At 48.9% G+C, this 24,074-nt stretch overlaps 2 protein-coding genes across 6 annotated transcripts in view; both read right to left on the bottom strand.

The window, feature by feature from the left end:
• The window catches only part of LOC105565278 (histone-lysine N-methyltransferase SETMAR-like), a 2,291-nt gene extending 1,714 nt beyond the window's left edge, over positions 1-577 (bottom strand). Inside the window, exon 1 of the mRNA XM_012018347.1 lies at positions 4-577. Within this exon, the coding sequence (XP_011873737.1) occupies positions 4-133 (130 nt within the window). The 5' untranslated portion in view covers positions 134-577. The remainder of the gene's footprint in view (positions 1-3) is intronic.
• Positions 1-24,074, bottom strand: part of LOC105565275 (CUGBP Elav-like family member 4) — a 634,883-nt gene that overhangs the window by 221,103 nt on the left and 389,706 nt on the right. The gene's annotated exons all lie outside the window — the stretch shown is intronic.

Here is a 24,074-nt window from a genome sequence, read left to right as displayed (position 1 = left end):
AATCAATGTTTTCGTCTGTTATTGACGTGCTCGGGCGTCCGGCACGCTCTTCGTCGTTCACATCTTCTCGGCCCTCTGAGAACATTTTGTACCACCGATAAACGTTGCTTTGGTTCAAGGGTAGCTTCACCATATGCCACAGTCAACATTCGGAATGCGTCCGCGCACTTAATTTTGTTTTTCACACAAAATTTGATACATATTCTTTGATCCATTTCTTGGAATAGGCAAAAATCGAAGACGAGCCAGAACACGTCCAAGCAAAATAGCTGTCCAAAATTAACTGAACATTCAAAATGGCCGAACTTGTCAGCATGAGTGAGGGACATGAGTACCAACATAACGCCACAAAAAATCGAAAATCGAATATACGTAGCCCGCGGAAATTCAAAATTCGCGATACTTTTTGAACAGACCTCGTATCTACGAGCCAGTGAGATCAAGATCGGTAAACGCATGGGCGAATCCTTAATCAGTTTATGCGACGCCAACGTTACAAGTGGCAAAATTTTGATTCAATAACTTGCGATAATGTCGGCCCACGTTTGGTGACGTAATCAAGCCTAGTTCGGTCTCCTTATACAGGCTTCATGGCCGCGACTCATCGATGAAACCGCGGCGGGCAACGAGACTTGCTCGGCTGTGTTACAGCGCGACGACTCGGGACGAACGACGAGCGGACGGCGCTGGCGTGATGTCATTAACGCGACGATATCTACCGCGCGGCCCTGACAATAACTCGGTAATGTCATATCGCGAATTTTACTGCCCCCCCCCATAATTCACGGCATGCACGCTGTCGCGTGTTTCGCATGCGGGGCACGCGCTTTATGCCGCCATCCAGATGGGCGGTAGTCGGTCGTGCCGTCTGCTAAACGATAACTGCCGATTCCGCGGGTCTCCTTAAGACCTCGTCGAACAGGCATCGGCACGCCATCGACTTCGGAATCGCTTGAAAATTCGGAAATAGTTTCTCGGCGGCACGTAGAACCACTCTCTCTCTCTCTCTTTCTCGCGCGCGCGCTCGCTCGCTTGCGCGAAGAGGCCAAAGAAAAAGACAGCCGTGCAGCCTTCGCTTTCTTAGATTTCTACGTGTCTTTCTTCCTCCCGTTCTTGCTCGCAAGTTGTGCTCGAGAAGGCAAGCTTGGAATTCCGAGCTGACTGCAAAGTTTTTAACTAAGTTTGGCGGTTGCCCGCGCGCACACCGGCTCTCGATGCCGATTGCCGGGCGCTGCCTTTCATGCCGATTCTTCTGGGGGTTCGCCCGTCGACGTACCTTCTTTGCGAAAACTTAACTGAGAAACGGTCGGCAATGAGGAAACATTTGAGAACGATTGACCCGCTCGCTTGGCGAAGTCGGTTTTAACCCTCGTTCGTTGTACGCGGCGGTAGTCGCCTGTTGCGGACAGGCAAGGAATTGCGAACGGCAGATAGTTTTACATAATGATAGCCCGTCGCAGTTGCTCGTCTAGGCGCGTACATTGTTCTAAAGAAGAGTAATTTGTAGGTGGATTGGTGAGCTCTTTGAATAAAGTATTTTTAGCTTATAGCGTATGGAGAGCGTATTACCTGTGTACTGAGAACGTATTACCTATGTACGTTCTGGCCTGACCTAGTTGGGTGTACTCTAACAATAAGTATTACAACTACGGAGCGCGAAATTTTGTCCACGCTTGTTTGTCGCAGCCAGTCGCGCCGCTTTGTTCCGAAGAATTTGCCACGTTGCATTTTCATTAGGATTATCCCATCTGTGTGTTTCGATTAGTTTTCCCGCTCGGCCATTGGAGTTTGTAAATCGTTTCTTCCCGAGGCACGCCGGCCGACCGTTTCCACTCCAATACGAGAAGTATCCGAGTATCCGACAGTCGACACTCGCCGAGGCGGAGGTACGAGAGACGCTAGCGATGCAATGAGATAGGAATTTCATAATTAAGTTATCAGCTGCAGCTATTCCGACAGCCAATTATCGTCAACGCCGGACGTGGGTTCTACCTTCCCTTTTTACTTTTTAAACGGCCGGCCCGGCACTCGGCTCCAAGGCTCGGAGGATCGCCGTCGATGGACGCCGATGAACGGACGGGGGATGAAGCCGGTGGGAGGCCGCGGGGGCCGTGGCGCGGGGCGGGCGCGGGCTCGATCGAGTACTCTTTGAAGTCGAACCGAAGGAAAAAAAGATGGAAATAATTAAAAGCATTGAAAGCTTTCCTGAACGCCATTAGGGGCATTGACACTTGGCAACGCCTGCGCCGGGAATGAAAACGGCGAAACCTCCGCGTAGAATTGCACCCTCTGTCAGAGATGCAAACGTTTTAAAAAGAGTTCCTTCCTCCGCACATCTCTTCTATCCCCCTCCCTCTCGCCGTTCCGGTCCTTTTTCTATTTCTCTCCCTCCCTCCCTCCCTTCCTCCCCTTTCCATCCCTCTCGTACGTTTGTCAGAACGAATCGCGGGCACGTGCGGTAACACACCTTTTTTGCCAGCCTGAAGTTTTTAGTGCCAGTTCCATAATTAAACTTGCGTCTCGCTGTTTCTCCGTCTGTCCGTCACTCCTTTCTCACGTAACCAGGGAGGGGGGGAAAAAAATACGGCGGTGACGTTGACGAGCAGCGCGCACCTCTTTATTTGTGTTACGTGATCGTCCCAGCGGGATTTCTTAATTCTTGCCGGCCGCGAATGGCAACGATCGTTTTCTTTCAAGTGTCGGATAGCGTTTTGATTTGCGGGAGCAAACGAATCGGTGCTTTCGGCAAGTTATTTGAAATACGGCACGTCGGGCTGAATTAATGTAAAAGGGCGACGAGAGGATCTACACAATGTGCACTCGATGAATTAACAAATACCCTTCCGACCGTGTAATGCGTATTTATCATTATTAAACTTGTCCCTACCGGTGCGTGGCCGGCTTTTTCTCCGATTCCCCCCCCCCCCCCCCTCGTCATTCGATAATGATTTAACGCGGTTTCGGACGGAAATAAAATTATTACTCTTATTATTATCATCACCGTAATTATCGTTGTTGCGGTTCGAGTGATTCGACGGTTTGTCGAAATATAAATTTCATGTCTTTTAATCGCTCGCGCATATATTACAAGAAAATAAGTAATACCGAAAACGTGGAAATCATCATTTAGCATGCAAATTGATGAATAATTACTTCACGGAATGACATTTTATGCGATATAAATATTCTTTTGAAAAAGTAAGCTGCTTGCGAGATATTAAATTTCTATCATTTTACAAAAACCGGAATTTGTGTATTAAAGCCCGCGCATTCATATTCATATTTAATCGAAGGCAACCGTTATGTGCGCGGTAATGTACGCAATGTATACGCGTTCTCCTCGCGTCGTAAACAAAATAATCAGCAAAACGTCATGTTTTAGCAACTCCCATTACTAAGCCGCTATAACCGCGTAGCGATGTGAATGAATATATACGCCTGGTATTAGTGCCTGCAACCAACAAACGAAGCCCGAGAAAGCTGCTCGTTATTATATAACGAGAGCTCGTTATAACGTTGAAAACCATCGCGAAATTGGGTATAACTTCTGCTTCAACTTGCGAGATAGGCGCCGAAGTTGGTGGAAGCGTTGCATTCCCCAAGACTTCTGATGTTAACAACTGAATCAATTACTATATAACGCAATATGAATTAAGACGACTTCAAGACTTGATACTTTACAGAAAAATTATTGTTATACAGATAATTATTGCAGTCTGCTCTTTTTGCAATGCACACCGGAAAAGTCACGGAAAGCGTAGCGTGCACCTTCGCATATCACTCGCGCAAATCCTCAAAGTTTGTCGCTGACCCGAATCTATTTACAAGTTTCCAATTAATCAGACGCTGCGCTCGCGCAGAGAGGATCTCAGAGCTTAAAAATAGCGACGCACAATTATCGCGTTAGGTCAGCGATGGGCTGAGTTTATTTTTTCGAAATTTGTCACTTTCCTATTTCTCGCCGCGCAGGAATCTTTCATCAATACGCCAATATCTTGGAACTCTACGCGGCATTTCATCCTCGAGGTATCACATCTGAAAATTGACGTGCGCGACGTCTTCCGCGTTCGCCGGGAATTTCGGAAATATCGACGGTCCGTCTTGTTACCGCGACTCCGATGGAGGAGTCTTATTCCGACGCTCGGGGCCCCAAAGCGCCGAGCTGAGGACCGCCGAGATCAATTTGCACGGCGTTGCGCGTGACAGCGCCGCCAGCGAGCCAATTCGCGCGGGTACAGTAATTAAACTGCGGTTTAGCGTGACCGGAGCACCTGCCGTTACCAAATTGCAAGTTATGCCGCGTGTCACTCAGCGGTGCGAACTCCTGTCAGCGCCCGCGCGCGCGCGTACGGAACTTTCCAATTCCCTTAAACTCATTCTCGTAATGTACAGGTGCATTATTTCACATTTTTCGAGAGATAGTTGCAGCGTTGACGGAACGTACAGGAGGAATACAAATTTGCGTACATCAGGGGGAAATTGCTTTTAGAAAATGCGTCACGCATTCACTGATCTATTTACTCGGCGCGACGTAGATTAATTCGAAACACAGTTATCTCGCGAGATGCAATTGGATTCTTCACGATCAGACGGCGTTATCACCGATTCGTTATTATCGTCGTCACGGCAAGCGCGCCGCGAGAGGTGCCGGTTCTGCGATATTCACCGTCGCACTTCGATATAGACTCTATCTCCGAATAAATCTGTAATTTGTTGGCCATGGGTCGCTCTTAGGGAAAACCCTTTAATCTCCACGTTCCATTTTCCGAATATTCCATTAGGTTTCTCCCTCTCCCGCAACCTCTCTCTTTCTCTCCGTCATTCTCTGTACCCCTGTCGCCGATTCTCTTTTTTTCGTCTCCGCTCTCCGTCATGCCCGGCGGCTTCGGCAGCGCCTTCACGCGTCACTCCGTAGCACGAGGATTTGCGGTTGCCACGACAATTGATTTACACGCAGACACGCGCCCGCGTTTCACCGACGCGCGCGCACACCGACGCGCGTTACCGGCGCACGTGTGTGTGTGCACGTGGTACACACAGCGATGTATCCCCAGCATCTCCGGCCCGGGGAATCACCCTCTCCGTCGATCGTGTACAATCCGTAATTGTTGTTCCACCCCGTTGCTTTAGCCGAAGATTACAACACGATCTTTCAGGGAATTGGGATTCCCGGCCGCCGCCGCCGCCGCCGCCGCCGCCTCCGCCACCTCCGCCGTCGCATCCGATGAGAATCGAATCGGACTGTCGTTGTCGCGCCGGAATCCGATTGGACGACAGGAGAGACCAGGAATAATAGATGTGGCTAACGCAATGCGATTTGGTAAGCGGCGATTTCGATCCCGGGGAAACGCGGAAAACTGTAATATCTGAAATCCGGCGGATGTGTCGAGCACAAATCGTAGTCCCCTCCCCGTGTGTTTCTTGCTGATCCTCTTGAAACGCGCGAATGAAAGAGAGCGGGCGTGTCGCGCGGGGAGAACAGCGAAAACTCGATAAGGGGGAGGACGCGATCTTTGATAACGCGGGCTGTACGCCGAGACGGGCGATGGTGTATCGAAGAAAAACCGCGTCGCGTTACGCACGTGTTTGACACGGGGAAAACGCGCGAGCGGGCGAGGCCGCGGCGGGGCCGGGAGGGAAGCGCCGGCGGCGTATTACTGTCATTACACTTTGCCTTCCACGCGGCTATCTATTTCTGGCTGTAATCGATTAATCGAACGAGACTTAAGTACGGCTCCGGCCGCACCTGGTGCTCGTCCATCACGAGCGGGCGGCGCGGCGCAATGTTCATTTATGTATACATAGCAGCCGGCCTCGTGAGGAGAAAACTTTCCTTCTTTCAGCGCGCGCGGTGCCCCGCGTTCGTTAATAATCGATTATGAAAGATGACGGTTCCTCGTATCGACTCGACGGCGCGCCCGCGCGCGCTCGCAAACTTATTGTTTTAAAAGAAACTTTAAATTTATCGCAAACTCTCCACGCCGCGGGCGCGGGCGCGCGTTGGAAATAATCCCTCATTCATCATCCGAGGCGCGTGAGGCGTAAGGCGTAAGGCGCGCGCGTCCGGACGAGCGAGGAGCCAGGGGTAAAAGGGGGGGGGGGCCGACGGGGCGGAGAGACGAGGGTGTGCGCGAAGGGTTGCGAGGGCGCGGCGTGGAACTAGGAGCTTTTACACGAGCGCTAAGCCGTGATTAGTTGTTGCGGGTACGAAAGGGTAATCTGTTGTTCCGGGATTTTTATTACTTCGCGCCGGGCTCGGCCGCGCTTTTCGTGTAAATACGCGCGTTACTTTCTACGTGGTAGCCAACAAACGTGCCCAAAGTTGCCGCTAAAAAACGGATGCTTCCAACAAGGGGGAAGATAGATACGCGTGCGGCCGCGTAATGCAGCCCTCGCGGAAACTATGCAGTTCGTAAAGAGCGCCGCGCGCTACGCTCGGGCGATAACGTTCCGGCGAGCGCGACAAGTAACTTTCGTGCGATCGTACGCGACGAAATATTATACCGGATCTCCGGCGCGTCCTCGCCTTCCGATCCGCGGGATAACGAAGTGGGAAAAGCCGCCGCCTCTCGATACCGGTTTATCCTGAAATACCGTCTGTTAGCAGTCTCACGTTTTGCGCGTCCAGGAAGTAAATCACGGTAAGTGGGTGAGAAGGACCCTAACGCGAAGGACCCCGAGCAAGCAGGAGGGTATCGGAGGTTATCGTCGCTATATCACGCTTGGGTCGTCCGTGAGATACCCAAGCTGCTCCGGCACGGGACTTTATTGCAGGGCAAGCCAATTATAGTTCCGTGGCGCTCCAGCGAGCGCGATGTATCGAGTACTTCTGAGCAAGTACCAGCCTTGAAAATAGAGACCGAACGAGGATATACGACGCCGCTTACGCATCATTTATTCATATAATAGTCGGGAAAGACGGAAACACGAAAAACATTGATCAGCGGCTTTGGCGCAAAAAACATCGAAACGCGACCGGTCGCAATTCTGTCCTGTACCTTGTGTACTTGTTAAACTCACCTAGCGTTTAATTAGCATTCAATTCAATTGATTAACGAAATGCCCGCCCGAATATTCTTAGGCGGAATAATTTTATGGAATAATTCATCTCCTGCGAATTCTTACGCTATTCCTCGAAGGAAGTTTGTTTCGGAACCTGTCTACTTTTGGGAATTCATCTCCGAACAATTTCGAGCAGCCCTAAGGTTTATGCAGCCCCTAACAGCGAAACTCACCCCGAACTCATCCCTCGTGCTCGGCAAACGCCACAAGAAGCAGCAATAAACGTCAGGCCTCCGCGGTAATTAAAACTAAAGATCCGTGGCGCGAAAGCGAAAAACAACAGTTGCCGAGGGCGCCGGTAAGACAACGTGCGAAAGAATAACGGAAGATAGAGAGTAAGCTGCTGGGAGACGATTGCAGGCGAAATCGGAATTTAGTTCTTCGAGATGGGATTACGAACAAAATGTTACGTAATTGAAAGAAATCTACTTGTGGAGCTTTAACGGTTTCGTGTTAACGAATTTATGGCCTAATATCGGGGACACACCGGAAATCTACTAAAGGACGTACATAAAACGAAAAAAGTTAAGGATACAACAATATGGTATCTGTGCAACTCATATAAGTTAGTTGTATCGCAACATCTGACGTTTCTCTTTCTCTCTCTCTCTCTCTCTCTCTCTCTCTCTCTGTTATCTCTTGTTTCGCAAACCCGCAAATATGTCGTCGGTAGAAAGTTAGTCCCGATCTTTGTTTTAATAAAGGCGGATGGAATGAAAGTGAGTATAAAACTTGGGGAGTTAAGAACTTTGCTCGTTCCCTTTCACAGCGATTTGGTACAAAGAAACATAAAATTTTTTTTAGCCTCGCTCCAAACCGGTCGCTTTTGCGGATTTTAATGGGCTTCTGCCTTCGACTCGCTTGGCATCCGTTCTTCTAGCGCAGCAATGACGAGAATAACGGAAAGGGAACGGCGTAGGGAATACGAGGGGCGGTGGGGGGGGGGGGGGACGGTGGAAGGGAAAGTGGCAAGAGGGGCGGAGGCTACGTTAACAACACGAAAGAGCCGTGGATCCCTTTGCATTTATATGGAGTAACCTTACGGGGCCGAACCGTCAACTTGGGTCTGCCGTGGCTAAAAGGAAACTTAAGAAACATAAAGTAACTTCGCCTTTCCGCTCTTTCCTTTCTTCTACGTGTTTCCCTCCGCTCGTCTGTCAGCGGTCTCTCGTGCTTTACCTACCTACGCGGCAACCATTTGCACAAAGCTTTCCGGATTGCATTATGACGCGAGAGGTTACTTAGCGCTGCGCGCAACACACAAACTTTAAAGATGCGCAATTATGCCGTTTCCGCTATCGTATATTACGCAAACATTATTTCCATGCTCCCCGCACGTACGTGCATAGAATGCGCGGGAAAAAAATCTCGACTCTTCAGCTTTAGACTTTGTTCCGGCGACTCTTTTCATCCAATCAACTTTGAAATATTTTGAAAGCATCATCTTTTCTTTAGCTCCAATTTATAATTTACTCTCAACGTGAGACATCTGTCTTTCTAGAAATTTTTTTTGTTCGACTCGTTGAAAAAATCTGTCATCTAAGGTAGACACCTAAAATGTTCTGCACACGAAAGATTTCCTATTTACATAAAGCATAGCTTCTCAAATGTATTATTCTCCTTATTATACTCGACACGAGAGTCGCGATAGCGGCTTCTTCGAGTTTAATAGTAAGAAATTCCTGCCGCCCCTCGTATCTGGAGAGATCAGAAAGTTACGCTGGAGAAACACTGATGAACATTTAAGTGGAAACTAGAACCATCGAGGACACACGACGGCGGGGGACGAGGGGGAGGAGGGAGGAGAGGTAGATGGAAAGCGCGCGCCAGAGAAAGTGAGACGAGGGAAACGGGCGAGGTGGAGGAACGCGAGTCTGGATACAAAATCAACCCTGGCGCGGCAACATGTGATTCGCCGCTGCTAATCTGCATGCCGAGTCGAGAACGTGACGCCATTGAATATTTAAGACGGCCGAAGCGAGAGAGAGCACCCTCGCGCGCTGCAGCAGCAGCAGCAGCTTCTGTCGCCGCGGTATATAGTGGTGCACCCTCCGTTACTCTCCGGCGGGGGTTTGCTTCGGTCCCAGTACCCGGCGTACGACCTAACCCCCCGTTCTTCGCCTTCGCGAGTAAGAGGCGAGCAAGCCTCGAGACTTCCTGGTTTTCATATGCAAATGCAACCCAACGTAGCGAAGCCGTTTGTAACGTGCGACTGTGCGCATGTATTTGTGTACGTTCTACGAATGTTGCGCAGATTCCTATCCGTACGTGTGTGCCCGCGCGTGCTTCGTATGTAAGGTACCGTACGACGGGTATCCTTCGACATTACGGGTAAGAGGGAACTTGAGCGACGAGAGAACCCTCGATGACGAAGACCAGCGCCTCTCGTCCCGGTAGCTTCGTGAAGAGATAGAGCGAGAGGAAGGAGCTTCTCTTGCGAAAGATGGATCTCTTGGAAGAGACACGTCGTCCTTAATACTCTCTTTCTCGTCTGATGATTATATTTTAAGTGGCCCAATAGGTAGCGGCGGCTCACGTTCTTGCTGGGTTCTAATTAATTCTTGAGCGTGGATAGGTACAAAAGGTTCTCTGGACTGAAACGTCACCGTGACGACTTTTGTCGCTCTTTAATTAATGCCATTCGAGAAGTAGAAGGAGCTTAGTTGTAAAGGAACACGAGGGCTCTACAGCAAACAGAAAACGTTCCATGTATCGTATGCCTCGTACACCAGATTACTCTTATTTAGACATTCGGTGTGCTTGACGAATAGAGGATCGATGCGAATATAGAAGATGCGACGCCCGCTGACCGTCGAAATATCGATTCTTTCGTAATTCACAATAAAATCGTCGTAGCGTTAATCGATCAAGTCCTCGAAGGCGAAAGAAGGCGAGGATAAGCCGCGAAGATTGACGTTACCGCGGCAAAGTAGAAAGGACAAGAGAATCGACGTAGCTTTGATGGCCTTGCAATCAATTTGAATGTCGATGAAATACCTATTTCCGGGAAAGCAGAAGAGAAGGCTCGGGAGAGCAGGCCGGTGTGGTGCGGGGCGTTGTTTTTCGTCGATAAATTCGACGATGGAATCGAACGAGGCGGTCGTCGCCGTCTGCTCTCGACTCGAGGGCTCGCGGCGTGACGGTCGCTATCGTAACTCGAACACGATCGTAAAAGCGCTTACGCGACGTTACGTCCGGATTGAGTGCAGTGTGCTGATGCAGAAGAAATAGGAAACGAGGGAGAGACGTCGAGTTGAAGCGCGCCTCTCGCGAGAGAGAGAGAGAGAGAGAGAGAGAGGCACCGTTTTCCGTAGTTAGTCGCTTCATAATTGGTTCCCACAATGCCGCGCGCGATGCGCCTGTACGCGCGGGTATCTTTAACCGGCGGCTCTCGGGGGAGGGTAGCAAAATGCCCAACGATTCCCGACGAATCGTGCGTCGAACAGGATCTGTTCACCTCGATTGATGGCTTTCGTAGTTGAAGCTGCGCGGGGGCACTCGCCGAAAGTCCCGACAAAATTGTTCTCCCTCTTGCCGCTGTTGCCCGCGATAAAACCATGTTTCGCGCGAAAGCTGCCGCGCTCCACGTTTTACCGATGAAAATAGCGAATGCCCCGGTCAAACGATCGGGGATTACGGGCGGGGAACCGCGGGTGGATTGACGCGCGGTACCATGCGCGCGGCGCGATTCAAGCGTGGAATTATACGCGTATATGCAAAAGTTCTCGACGTTGTAAAAGCGCGCGGGGTATCACGGTTCGTTCTGCATATGTATGCATTTGGCCGCGTTTTCCAGATTGTGTAAAGAGTACCGTACAACTATCGCGGACGATTTCCGGCGGTATTTCCTTGGGACGCGCGGACCATGCGAAATCGCAGCTCCGGGAAGATCCTCCGATGAGAAAAACAAGCGGTGCCGGTCGTCGAAAACAGAGCGCGAGTGCAGCGGCGAACTAATCAAAGTAGCGCCGTTATCGGGAAGATGTGTGTCGCGACCCAAGCGCGTATCCGTTGAATCAAGTGAGCGGCGGATCATTACGGAGGTGCGCTCTCTCAAAGATGGAACGGAAGAACTGGAAATACGAAATCATAGAGCGACGGCACTATAGGGAGAAACGGGGTGGGGGAAGAACAAGGCTGTAATCTGCGCACGGAATATCTGAAGGAGAATTTGCTAAGGGCCAGGATGCCACGGAGGAGCATCTCGCAAGCTGCGGAAATTTATTAAATATTTCTAGCGTATTTCATTTCATTATCTCTCCCGCCGGGGCTCGCATTCCTCCAAGGACATTCGAGCGATTACCGGAGCATTACCGTCAACGGCGAAATTAGTACGTGTATATTGTCGCTGTTCCGACGTGTACTCGTTACATAATTTACAATGTTGCGAATTTCCTTCTGTTACGTCGTATCGCTCGTATATACGTATGCACGGTGTTATTGCATTTAGAGAACTCGTTGTACACGTATCTTCGCGGTTATTACAAACATGATCATAATACAGATGCAATTGTATTGGTGCGGATTGGGCCGTTAACGACAGATCGTAGATAGGGCGATGGAATGGAACTGTTAATCGAAGAGAGATAGATTGAAGAACATACAAATTTGCCGCCGATCCGAAGAGGGAACGCACGTTGTTCGATTAAAACTGAAATTGTCGAATCGGCGCGGACCCAGCGAACGAAGATGGGTCGTTGGGTCGGTGTGCCGGCGACCCCGTAGCGCGCGCTCCATGGAACTCCCGCACGTCAGCCCCGACACAGAAGGCCTCTGCAACCTCCGTGTAAAATTAAACCTCTCCTTGAAGCCGGAGCCGGATTTATACGATGGCTAAATATGAGCCGGCACCGTCGCCATTCTCGGGGACCGTCACCCCTTTTCCGTAGGGGCGGCGTTGGCGGCGATGTCTGGCGAGCTCCGCCACTTTCGTACGGCGTGTGCGCGAAGGGGATAATTTGTGAACGACGTGGAATTGCTGGGAAATAGGAGACGAGAAACTACTATAGCACGCAGCCCTCGTCCCCTCGCGCCCCGCATCTGCCTACTTCGGTCGCAATGTCGGTATTAGCGGGGAGGTGTTCGGGGAAGTATTCTCTCATAGGTGTTCTCGGATGCGCGAGCAGCATGCGGGGAAAAACGAGGAGGAGAGAGAGCGAACGAGCGAGCGAGTGAGAGAAAGAGAGAGAGAAAGAGAGAGGGGGGGGGCGGAAGATAGTGAAAAGTGGATGGATAGAGCGAGACGATGTGGAGAATACGTGGCAAGGGCGCAAAGGGTGCAGCACGAAGATCGGAAGTCGTGCAGCGAACGTTGCGTGAGACATGAAGATGGCACGGTAGCATGTCAATGCCATTGCCTGTCGATTTACATCCGATATGTTCCAATATATCAACGTGACTCGCGGCGTGCTCGCGCGCGCTAGCCGACTGCTCGTTCTCGGCGCATCCGCTTTCCATCCGGGATCCTAGGGTATGATACGCGAGACCAGATTCGCCGCGCGATAACCCGATTCGTCCTATCCAATGCGTAATGATGTAAGTCGAGGCCCGTGGAACATAACGATGCGAAGCGCGAGACGGTGCTTATGAATAATTCAGCGAGCGCGGCGCGGCGTGGAGGCTCGTGCAGAACTATCGCCGCAAACATAGGCGATGTACTATTTGCCGCGCAATTAGCTTCGGAACATCCTGATCATTGCTTTCCGACTATTCGAGGTATTTGTACGCTAATCACGGACGGATACGCCTATATGAGCATTCGCGAAAGGCATACAATCCGAGATACCGGAACTCTGGACTCTCTGATTTATCATCCAATATTTGAGTGCGGAGCTTTTCAATCAAGGCCCAGGGTTTACACAACAGCCCGCGGCTCCGTTCGACTTGATTCAATGGCGTAGTCGAAGCCATGTAGACGGAAGCAGAGACAAACAACCCCCCCTAACTATCTCTGTCCCGTCTTCCTTTTTCTTCGCCGTTCCGCCCGCGGACGCACCTTCAATCCGTTCTACCATCACGGGCTTACGGAGCTTCTCGGGTCGAGTCGCGGAAAAAAAAGCAGAGCGCAATCATTATCTTTTGTCACATGAAATGTGGCAGAAAGCTGGAAAACTTCTCTGCGAGAGGAGAATTCTTCAAAGGAATGGAATCCGTGCGATAAATATTTCATGTTTCTTATAGAAATCGGTAAAAAAGCAAATAATGGCGAAAGTATCGGTATTGTTGGACCTTGGCGGAACTTTCAGTAGTACGGCGACGCTTCCGCTTAAATGGAACTTGCTTCTCAAATCTGAAGATACACGCGATCTGCGTGCAACGGCGCGTGTTCGGCGAAATTTTCCTGAGGGGGGCGCGACCTTGCCTGCGTTTAAAAAGGTACCGGGCGATAACTTGCGGCGAATGATGCTCGGACGCGGTGCACCTGCAACGTTGACACACGGTGTATCCCATCGCATGTAGGCATCGCATGGGGGGAGAAGAGAATATGGACGTCAAAATATATGGCGCCGCATGACAGCGCCGCAAAAAATAAGGGGGAATATGATAGTTGTGTAGCCTGCTATTTGAGAGACGAGCAGCGGGCGCAGCGGGGAACGGCGACGGCGGCGGCGATGACGACGACGAGAAACAGGGGAGCAGTGTACGGGGGTGACAGGACAGTCGCAGTTGGAACAGTGTCGCCGTCGTTGTTCCCCGACGGAACAAAGACGGAGAAGATGAGAGGTGAAAGGGACGCAGGCAGGGGGTGAAACGCGCGACAACAAGGGACTCTCTCTCGTTTCTGCGTGTGATGTATCCGCTACTATTCTGCAGGATAAGATCTCTGCGGGCGCACACGTGTACGTGTAACGCGCTGTAACCACGTCGAATGTCTAGGGATGCACACGTACGCAAATTTCACAAACGAGCTACCTACGCGGAAATACGGGGGCTGCTCGCGCGCGCAAGGCGTAGTCCCCGCCGTCCCACGGATTTATTTTAGCCTGGTTAATATCTAACGACCCTTAAATTGAAGGGGAAAGGGGGAGGGCGGTATTTTCACGGTGACTAGTCGAAGGTATTAAGCAGGACGAGGATTTAATCCGCTTGACGTGCCCAAATCGTGTAATGTAATTAATAATTGCGGCAGGATTTACGGGAAATTGCGAATTTCGAAATTAAAATTTATGCCAGCGTAGAAATATTTCCTAAGAGTGGAAGAGAGGAATCGTGCAAGACCGTCGGTCTGCGGGAAAAATGAAATCGCGGGAGTCTGTGTCATAGTCTCGTACAGATAATATTGAATATCAAGATTATTTGCGCGCGCGCAAGAGAGGGAGAGAGAGAGAGAGAGAGATACGTTTTACCCCGCAGCTTTCAACAGTTTTGACGATCCGAACTTCGAACTTCTCGTCAGTGTAACGAGTTTGCCTGTTACGCGAACGTACCCCCGGTTTATCGGCTGCACGCTTTCCATTATAATTCTCATTCTGGGATCGAAAAATTTCATTTTACCCCCGTAAATAATGTTTCAGTAATATCGGGCGCTAGCGTCGACGTCGGACTTGCATTATTATCAATCACAGTGGCAGCGCCGAGCTGCGAGCAGGTCGCTCGCGCACACACGTACACACACATACGCACATCACTCTCGCTCGCACGTCGTCTGCGCTCTTCTATCGCCGCGTTCGTCGGCGCGTGAATAAGTAATCAGAGCCTGATGAAAAGTGTCGCCGCCGCGGGAATTTATGGGCATCGGGTGCGCGACCCGGAAGTGTCAACTTTCTAGCGTCATACTGTGGAGGTAGTCAGAGGTGGTATGATCAAACGCGAAATTTCCGGCGGCGTCCACCGTGAAAAACGCGACTTGACGTGACCGATGACGTTTAACAATGGATTATAAAAACTCCATTACTCATCTACTTGCACGTCGAAATTTTCCGACGGTCCCTCCTCCGCGGAGGGACGACGCGGCGCGACGGTTCTCCGTGTTGACGAGTGAAACGTTAAGCGCTTGCGGAATGGACCGTAATTAAAAAGAGGGGAGAGTTATCCAAAAAAAAGGGCGAGCGAAACGCGTCGGCGACATCATTCCGGTATTTGTCCCTGCGGAGAGACACTGCAATCTCCTGTTGCTGCATCTCGCCCGTAACCATTTCGAGATCCCGTCTCTACCAAGAAATTAAGAAGCACCATTAAGGTGCGAGCGCGCGCGCTCGCTGAAACGGGCGTTACCTCGCGACGTTACGTTAAGGCGCGCATAGAGTAGACCCATCGGCGCCGTAGGTTCCTCGCTAAAAAGTACAAAGGTTGACATAGAAATACGCTTAGCTTCAAAGAGAACGAGAGTGACTTGAAGGGGCATCTCGGCAGGGAAGGCAAGGGGAGAGGAGGAAAGCGAGAGAGAGACAGAGAGAGAGAGAGAGGGGGGAACTGAGATAAAGGGGGTTCTTTTAATAACGGTCCGGACTGGCGTTACCGGGCCTCGCGAAGCTAGTGCTTTCTTAAGGCGGCTGGTAAAGTGCCCTTGGTACAGTGCTGCCGGCAATATCTTCCGATTACGGTTAAGTAAAGACCCAACCTTAACTTTCCACCTAACCAGGGTATTCGCTTTCTCCCCCGTTTCTTCCCCCGCCCCGCGCCGGAGTCTAGACTCCGCTAAATCCGATAAGACAACCGTGCGCGGCTCTACAGTCAAAATTGCAATCAAGCAACTATCTTAAAGAGAGACCGCCAAGATTTGACGCAAAAAGCGATCGGCCACAAAGGCAGCGGGTAATATCGATTGGAGTCGCCGGGATTTCATTGAATTATTGAAAGAACGCCCGATTATCCGACTTAATTGGCGCGAAATCTAGATAAATTCGCGCACTTGTTGCCGAATTAACGCGCTTAATTCACATTGACGAGAGTGGTTTGGGGAGGAAAGAGAGGAGAGGCGATGGAGAACGTATCGGACGGGAGGGATAGCGCGTTTCCACGAATCGACCTTCCTCCCTCGGCCATTCGAGACGTGTCGGGGTGTGTGCAGCATCCGAAAGAAGTAGCGGTAATTTATTCTAATTGGATGAAGTACGGCCATTAATAAGCAATGCACCCGATGCTACCCGAAAGCAGTTCTGGTTGACGGGGGTGATAAGTTATTTTCTCCATATTCTTTCGACCACGTTATTCCTCTGTCCTTCCTTTCTCTCTCTCTCTCTCCCTCCCTCCCCCCCCCCCGCGCCTTCCTTCTTCTCTTCCCTCCGCCCTCGGTTTTCGCGTTGCGCGAACGACGGAGAAGGGAGGAGGGAGCGATCGCGAGAGGTGGCGGATCTTAATAGCACTTATTACTCTCGTCGGAGGCTTTCTGATATATTTCCTCTATTTTTCGCCCGCGGGGAAATCAGGCGCGTAATAGTATATAATTAGTTATATAGTCCCTCCGTAACCTAGCCTGGTGTATTATGCACGATCAAAGTGACAGAGTGGCGCGTAGCCTGCAAGTGAATGCAGCCATACCTCATTAGCCGCGTACGCAGAAAATTGGGACGATATGTCTGGAATTTCCGAGGGCAGCCTGGTATCCGTCATAGTTTCGACGCCTCGTTAAATTGTGCCCCATCGACGTAGCGTAACGCGGCGATCGTTCAATATATTAACCGTTTGAAGTTACATTTCATTATATTAGATTCGCCGAAATACCACGCGTTGAATTCGTCGATGGCGCGCCCGGCGTACTGTGTGTACATCAAAGGAATAAATAACATTGGATGATTGCAGCGCGAAACGAACGGAGAACGAACAGGTTCATTAATATGTCTCGTAGAGTCATTTATTCGGTAATTCTTCGCGTACCGATGCTCGCGATTTGAGATGATTTACAAGTACAATTGCGAATTTTTTTTTACTGCCTCTGCTAATCGATAGCGCGTCATTTTTGCCCTCGTTCGCTCGGTTTCGTTCTACCGCGAGGTATAAGCGAGCCATCGCGATAGAAAAGAAGCGGGGAACATATAGGAGGATTTCAAGACGAGGGCCTCAAGAAGGAGCGAAAATCTGTACGGGGACAAGGGATAATCGCAACTAGACGTGGAGACCGGTCTGACGCGCGGGATTGGACACGTAATATCATCGTTTTCGGTTATCTGCCGCGAGAGAGGAGATAGGAGGCGGTCGTGCGGAGGCGACTCAATGGAGGAAAGGGGCATCTTATCGAGAGAAAGCGAGAGGCTTGCCCGGAGAAACGTGTGGACTGAAGGGGTTCGAAGTTGGTGGGCGGGCGGATTTGCGGGAGCCCGGCTCCCAAGGGACTCCCTCAATTGCCTCGTCCCGCAATTATACGTTTGAGCGGAGCTACTATCTCCGTTAATGTGCCGGACTCCGAACTCGGGGAGTCCAAGCAGGGCCAACTAGCTGAAGGTATCGGCGCGGTGAGAGCGCACCACCAATACCGTCACCGTTGATTCGCCGCCGCCGCCGCCGCCGCGAAATATTGCCCGTTACACTACGACCCGAGGACCAAATGTGTATTTAGTTATATGGCCTCTTTGATCTCGCGCTATCTCGATTACCGGCGAGTGTGTGCGCCGCAATTTTCAAGTATCGTGCACTTCCGTCCCGCGTACGCCGGACGCTGTGCATCGTGTGGAAATACGTCGCCGGAGAAAATGTTTTGACACTATCGCGAGCGGAAGCGCTTCCCTCGCTGCGAATATCATGCGTTCTAGATGTTAATAGTCAAATGCTCGCCGGATTATTTCCGACGCGAGAAACACGACGATACACCCGGTAAATCTCGAGCTGAACCTTAGGATAGGAAAATACGAGTCGCCACAACGCGATCGTACTTTAAGGGAATCCGAAAGCCGTTGGCGAACTCGATTAGTGTCGATACGATAGGAGACGGAATTGAAAACGTCAATTATCGACATTTTTAATTCCACGTTCTACTCGGTCCGAGAAATATATAGCCAATCAATTTGCAACTTTTACGAAAAAGCAGTAATTTTATTCGCTACACGTTGCTCAGACCGAGATTTTCGATCGAATTCTAGCAACGTCAACACCATGGCTTTACTGACAATCTGACAGATGTTTGGCAGCGACCTCTCTCGAAAAAGCCTGCTGCTCTTTGTCTCTTCTTTTAGACTTGGATTTCTGGACTTGCGTTTATTAGAAGTGATCTTTTTTTTCTAGGCTATTAATCTTCTAATTGCACGATATTGTTCTTATATGTTGTCCCGAGAGTATGCTAGTCTCAATTTGAATATATTTATCGTGGAATTCTTGTATCAAGCAAATATTGTCGTCAAGTGTACCAAAAATTAGTAAAATTTTTAATTTTTTTTCTATTTTGCTATAAAGCCGACCAGCATAGTCTAGATCTTGCTGCGTGCTTTAATTCCGTAAAAGTTTTGCATTTCTATAAAGCCAATTAAAAGATTACTTCTAACAAAGAATGTCGATAAAACAGACGGCTTGAGGATCCCCTTAAACGACGCTTTTTCCGGGATAAAAAGCACATCTACTTTTGCAGTCCAGTCGTTTCTTCAAAATTTCTTTGATACCAAGCGCTTTTTACGCTCCGGAAGTTTGAATTATCGAACTCGTGTCGACGAAGCGATATCGTATCGCGTATAACTATGCTGAGAAATATATTTCCGCCGAGTTATTATTATCTGTGTATATCTCCGCTAGGAATAAAGCGGCAAGTACAAGTTCCACGAGGGAGGTTGATAAAAATTAACGGTCTCCCGTGAAAGAATTAACGACGGAAAGAGAGAAAAACCGTAAGGCGAGGGAAAAAAGGCGCCGCGCTTTAAGCGTTAATTAGGACGGCCAACAGATTATACTAATTCCCCTGCCGTAACGAAGGTTGTTAAAATCGTGACAAAAATGAGAGCAGGAAAAATAATGTGCGTATTTCTCGCCGCCTGAGCTGAACTCATCCGATACCAGGGGCGCTCCCTGCATATGGATACACCGCCCTCCTGCTGGATTGAGATAACATAATAACCGCATTTACGGCAGGCGCTAGCTACCTCTAGGATACATCGGGATTGGAAAGGATAAAATATCATCTTAGTTACTGTTGCCGTAAGGCAACGTCTCGTATAATGCACTGTCTGGCGTCCGATAACAAGGTTGAAAAATCGCGATAAGTCGAGCCCCTCTCCTCAAATGCTTATGGCTTAATTCTCACGTACATTAACAATTTATACTCAAGTTATTTTCATTCGTGCGTCACAACAGCTTTATATATCCGTGCAGTATAGCAACGAGAAACGACGGTTACTATTTTAAAACGGTTTTAAAGAGCGTTTTAGAAAACGGATTCAAGATCCAAATTTTAAGGTTGGATCTCGGATTTCAAGAGAGAGAGAGAGAGAGTGAGACTCTGTAAGATATCGAATTTTCCTTTTATTGGACCGGTTTTTTTCATCGTGCAGTATTTTTCGTCCCTGGATGTACGAAGATAAAGTATCCCGGCACCGGTCCTCGTTCTGATGGCCGTGTGTTGTATACCGTACGATAGATGGACGCATTCCGAGTTGACACTTCGAACAACCCCAAAAGCTTTCACCGGGAACATACACAACCTAGCTCTGGTAAATGCAAACATTTCTGCGGTTCGGGGGCGCGGAAGGGACGACGATTTCGAGTAGACGACCAACCGTAGGCTAAATGGATCCATTGTGCTATCGAGCAAAGTTGAAGCGTCGAACAATCGACTGTGGTCATCGACTATCGGTCACACGCATCTAAAGATAGCGTCAAAGTCACGAGAGAGTCGGGTGACCGAGGAGCGGAAATCGCGCGAGCTGTGCTGTAAGGAGGTCGAGGCGCGAACTGATCGCCAGCGATAGGAAAATACAGGGTATCGATAAGTATTTGCTTAGGCTCCCCTGTGAATTATTCGTCGGAGAACGGACAAGGCGTCTTACCGCGAATAAAAACAGCCGTTCGCCGTCCTTCTCGTTATTTCGAGACCGCGAGCGGTTAATTAGAGAATAAAAAAATAGAGGATTATTTCCGTAGAGACGATTAGCGTAAGCTTCCAAATAAAAATAGCTAACTTTTCCGAAAGGGCATTATCATATCTGGTATTAAAATGCATTGAGGGAGGAGTGTCAGAATAAAACAAAACAGTAAGAGGAAGCGCACAAAATAATATAGATACAAATTGTGGAATTTTGTATAATGCACGTGTATGTTATTATACGATACAGAACATAAAAGAAAATAGCTGTGTATATTCCCACGCGTAGGTTTCCGCAGGATGTATTTTTATCTATTTCAAAGCTTTAACAGCCGTATAAAATTGTTTTACTGTCTCTTTAGCGCATTTGAAACATACGTTAGCGTTATTCATAGAGAAAGGACATCGAGATTTTATGGTTTTCAATGCTATTTCGGATATCTTTATGGCGCATGAAATTTACTGTAATTACGCGTAATAATATAATACGCGAATGCACGAAATATCTTGGCGAGGAGCTTTCTGCTGAAACTGTAAATTCTGTGAAATTCATCGTTACGATCTCCATGTTGAATTTTGACCTAGTTACTGAAATTGTGGAATAACATTCTACTTCTACGATTTTATGCAAAGTGATACAAGACGGGACTCAAATTTCAATACCATTCATTCCGAAAGTTTCTTCCAAATTAAGTTTGGCAAGTGGGTCCTTATCTACCGCTTTCGCGCGTATTTATACAGAGAAAATCCCTGTTAACGCGGGTATAAAGGAGTCGGCGATACATCGCGCGCAAAACTCATCCCCCCTTCGCGACGCTAAGGATACCAAAGTGTCGGGTTCCCGAAGGTAGGTGCTCCCAGCAGCACGATTACCGAACTTACCTGGAACAAAGAACATAAGGCTGAATTAGCGCGAGGGCGCAGTGGCGCATTCGTTTCAATGCGCATTTAGCGACAAAACAGCTGCCGTAAATGCTGATAACACCATAAGGGTGCTTTTACGCGAGATGATATCGCGGCGCGTTCCACCCTTTTTGCGCTGCCTGCGGAGCGACGCCACCGCCTTACGTAGCTCGCTCGCTCGCTCGCTCGGTACGTGCGAAAGTCCGCGAGTTTAATGTCATTTCGTCCCTCATTTGTGATTCATGAAATCGTCCGAACTTTCGTCCCCCCCGCCTCCACCCGCCCTCTCGCCGCGTTCCGAAAGCGAGCCACCGTGATCCCATTTCAGCTGTCCCACGGGCACGGCCCGGATTCCGAAGCTGTCGGATAACCAAATAGCGAAATCGATCTATCCGAGGGCGTGTGTATACGCCTGTGTATTTCTAGACTGGTACATTTCGAGCCGAATGTGTCGAAAGAATGTCGATTATTTTCATTTAACGTTACCGCGTGCATTAGGTGCATTCGGGCAAAAGCGCGGTGTCTGATATAACATTCGTTGTACTCCATATATATGGAAATTTCGTGAGTACATTCAACGGGTATGTTTAACAAATGTTGGGGATACGTATGCCGGGGATTGTACGGCTCTTCTGTCGTACTTGGAGTAAAGTTCGCGTATGCTTTAAGACCGCAAAGATGGCGGAGAGCACTTTGCTCTAATTAGCGGAAGACAAGTGATTTCCGAGTCGCATCCCCGGTGAGTCTCGACTTTGGCGCTTTACTAATGTTATCCTTAGATATTCCGACCGTCGTGATTGTTTCGCCGAGAACGCGTTTCGACGTAAAGCCCGCGAACGATGCACAAGTCGAAATTATTCGGAAATCAACGGCACTGCCCTCGGAAAGTTAGTTTTACTGGAATTAATGTCGAAAAGAATCCGAATGTATTTTTGCGCAATTAGGAAAACTAACGGCGAAAATAGTCAAGTTATAGGTACAAAAATATTCGGAATACGCGGAGCCTAGAAGTTGGGAAGAGTGCACGATGCATAAAATATAAAGTTGTTTGCGAGCGCAAATAATGTTACGCGGAATAGCCGGCGAGGAAAATAAACGTATTATTGTCAATTTCTGAAAATATTCCGCAAGAACAGCCGACCGAGGTGTAGAGGGGAGCGTTCTTTCCCTCATAAACTCGCCGTTATTCGTTTCGTTTCAACTTCGTTCCGAGTTTTCATTGGGGTCCGCGCAGACGTAGGGCTGAATTTTACACCGGCGGGAAGTCCGGGTAATTGGAATCGCAGGCGGAAATTGATACCACAATAACAATGTTGATGACATGCACTCGATAGCCGACGTCTCCTTGAGGGAGAACGGAACGGAACAAAGAAGAAGGGAGGCGTGGGATGGGGCGAGGAAGAAACGGAGGGCGCTCAGACGAGGCACACCGACTCCCTCAAAGCGGCATCGTCGTAGGAAGGAAGTCAATTCGCCCAGAAGCGTCTTATTTAAAAGTTTGTATCGGGCAGAGGAGGAAAGGAGAGAGAAAGAGAGAGAAGACATGCTTCTGCGAGCGAGAGGCGGAAGACGCCGCGCAGCTAAATTGTCCGTGAAGAGCTTGAGGGCGAGAAAGAAGTGCCAAAGATTCAGTAATTTATCTGTGACCATCTAGGGCGGTAGGCAAGGGGGAAAAAATGAGGAATGAATCGAGCCTTAATGAAAAGTCATTCACCGATCTGCCTCGCGTCTTTTTCTCCGGGGACGCCTCGTTCTTCACGAAATTTGCCCACCGAACTCGAGAGTTTGCGCCAAGTACCAATCGCAATCATTGAATCCATTCTCTGGAGTGCGGCCCAGTGTTTTTATTATCTTGCGCGATCACGTTGAAAAAAATCGTGCGCCGTCGCTAATAGGCTTCGATAAAATATTCTAGCTTGTTTGTCTTATGCCACTTAAGCTAACAAAGAAATAAAAATTTAGGTGTTATCGCGCTGAAAGCTCTCGCAAACACGTAGCCTGTACACAAGCGTTTCACGTTCCGGCTAATTCAATTGAAATCGCGCCAAGTGTGACGTAAACAATGGTAGCGATGGAGAGCCGATATTTCTCTCCGCCTCGTGCAAAAAAGTCAGCAGGTTACCATCGACGACAGACTGTTTCCAACGGCTCTTAATTACGATATTCCGTGCGCGGAAACTGTATTGACCCTTTGAAAATCAACGAAATGGACACGTATAGGAAGAAGCTCGCTCTCACGTACAAACGTAGTGATTCGTACATATAATTCGTAGTCGTGTTTCGCTCTTATTACTACATGTCCAGCCGGCGCTGGTGAAAAGGCGCAATCAAGATTTCTCGCCGCGTGCAACTAAATATGTCATGACGTATGCGTCACCGCACCGTGTCGTTTCATCTTATTTCGCACCCTCGTTTGCGCGGCAGTCGCTTCATTGCTGCAAATTGCTCGACTAAAATAATTGTGCGTACCCGATACATTAATGACAAAAGCGTTACTTTGTGCCGAATGCTCGAAACACAAAGTTACGAATGGAGGTTTCCGCATCTGTATTTAAAAATCGCGAGAAGAATTTATTACGTGCTATACGCGTTCTGCGTAGGAGTTTCGACATCGATTGAATTTTAAATATGTAAAATAAGATTCTTGAGAGTAACGAGTTTAGTTTCTTTATTCGAATGTCGGAAAAAGAATGAGCAGAACCGTGGATATAGAGCTGCAAGGAGATATATTCTTGCGATTCGAGCGAGGGCGTCGTGATTTTATCACCCGTGTGAAGCTAGCACCCCCACCACTAAAAAAATAACTTTAGTCTACGGCATAATTAAGTGCTAATTTTGTGCTAATTTGTTGCTCTAGTTTCGAATTTTGTGCTCCTACCCATCCGCAGGAAATTAATAGCAAAAGTGGGGGTGCTGGCTTCACGTTAAGCTAGCACCCCCATACCTGAAAAACACGTATAGAATAGCGTAAACAAAAAAATCGATATACCAGAATTTTGTGCTAATTTTGTGCTTTTAAGATATCCATATCCGAAATTTGGTGCTCCTTGTTTAATATAAAAAAAACGCATAAAGAGTTTGGCGGTGCTAATGTCCGACAAGAGTAAAGTACGTTAAAGAAATTAGTTGCTGGGTCGTTGTGCGTATCAAAATAACGGTAAAATTATGT

The sequence above is a fragment of the Vollenhovia emeryi genome, unplaced genomic scaffold, assembly GCF_000949405.1.
Source record: "Vollenhovia emeryi isolate VEMERY1.0 unplaced genomic scaffold, V.emery_V1.0 DF939154.1, whole genome shotgun sequence".
Taxonomy (NCBI): Eukaryota; Metazoa; Arthropoda; class Insecta; order Hymenoptera; family Formicidae; genus Vollenhovia; species Vollenhovia emeryi.
Note: the sequence above shows the minus strand (reverse complement) of the source record. Positions and strands in the feature narration are given on the sequence as shown.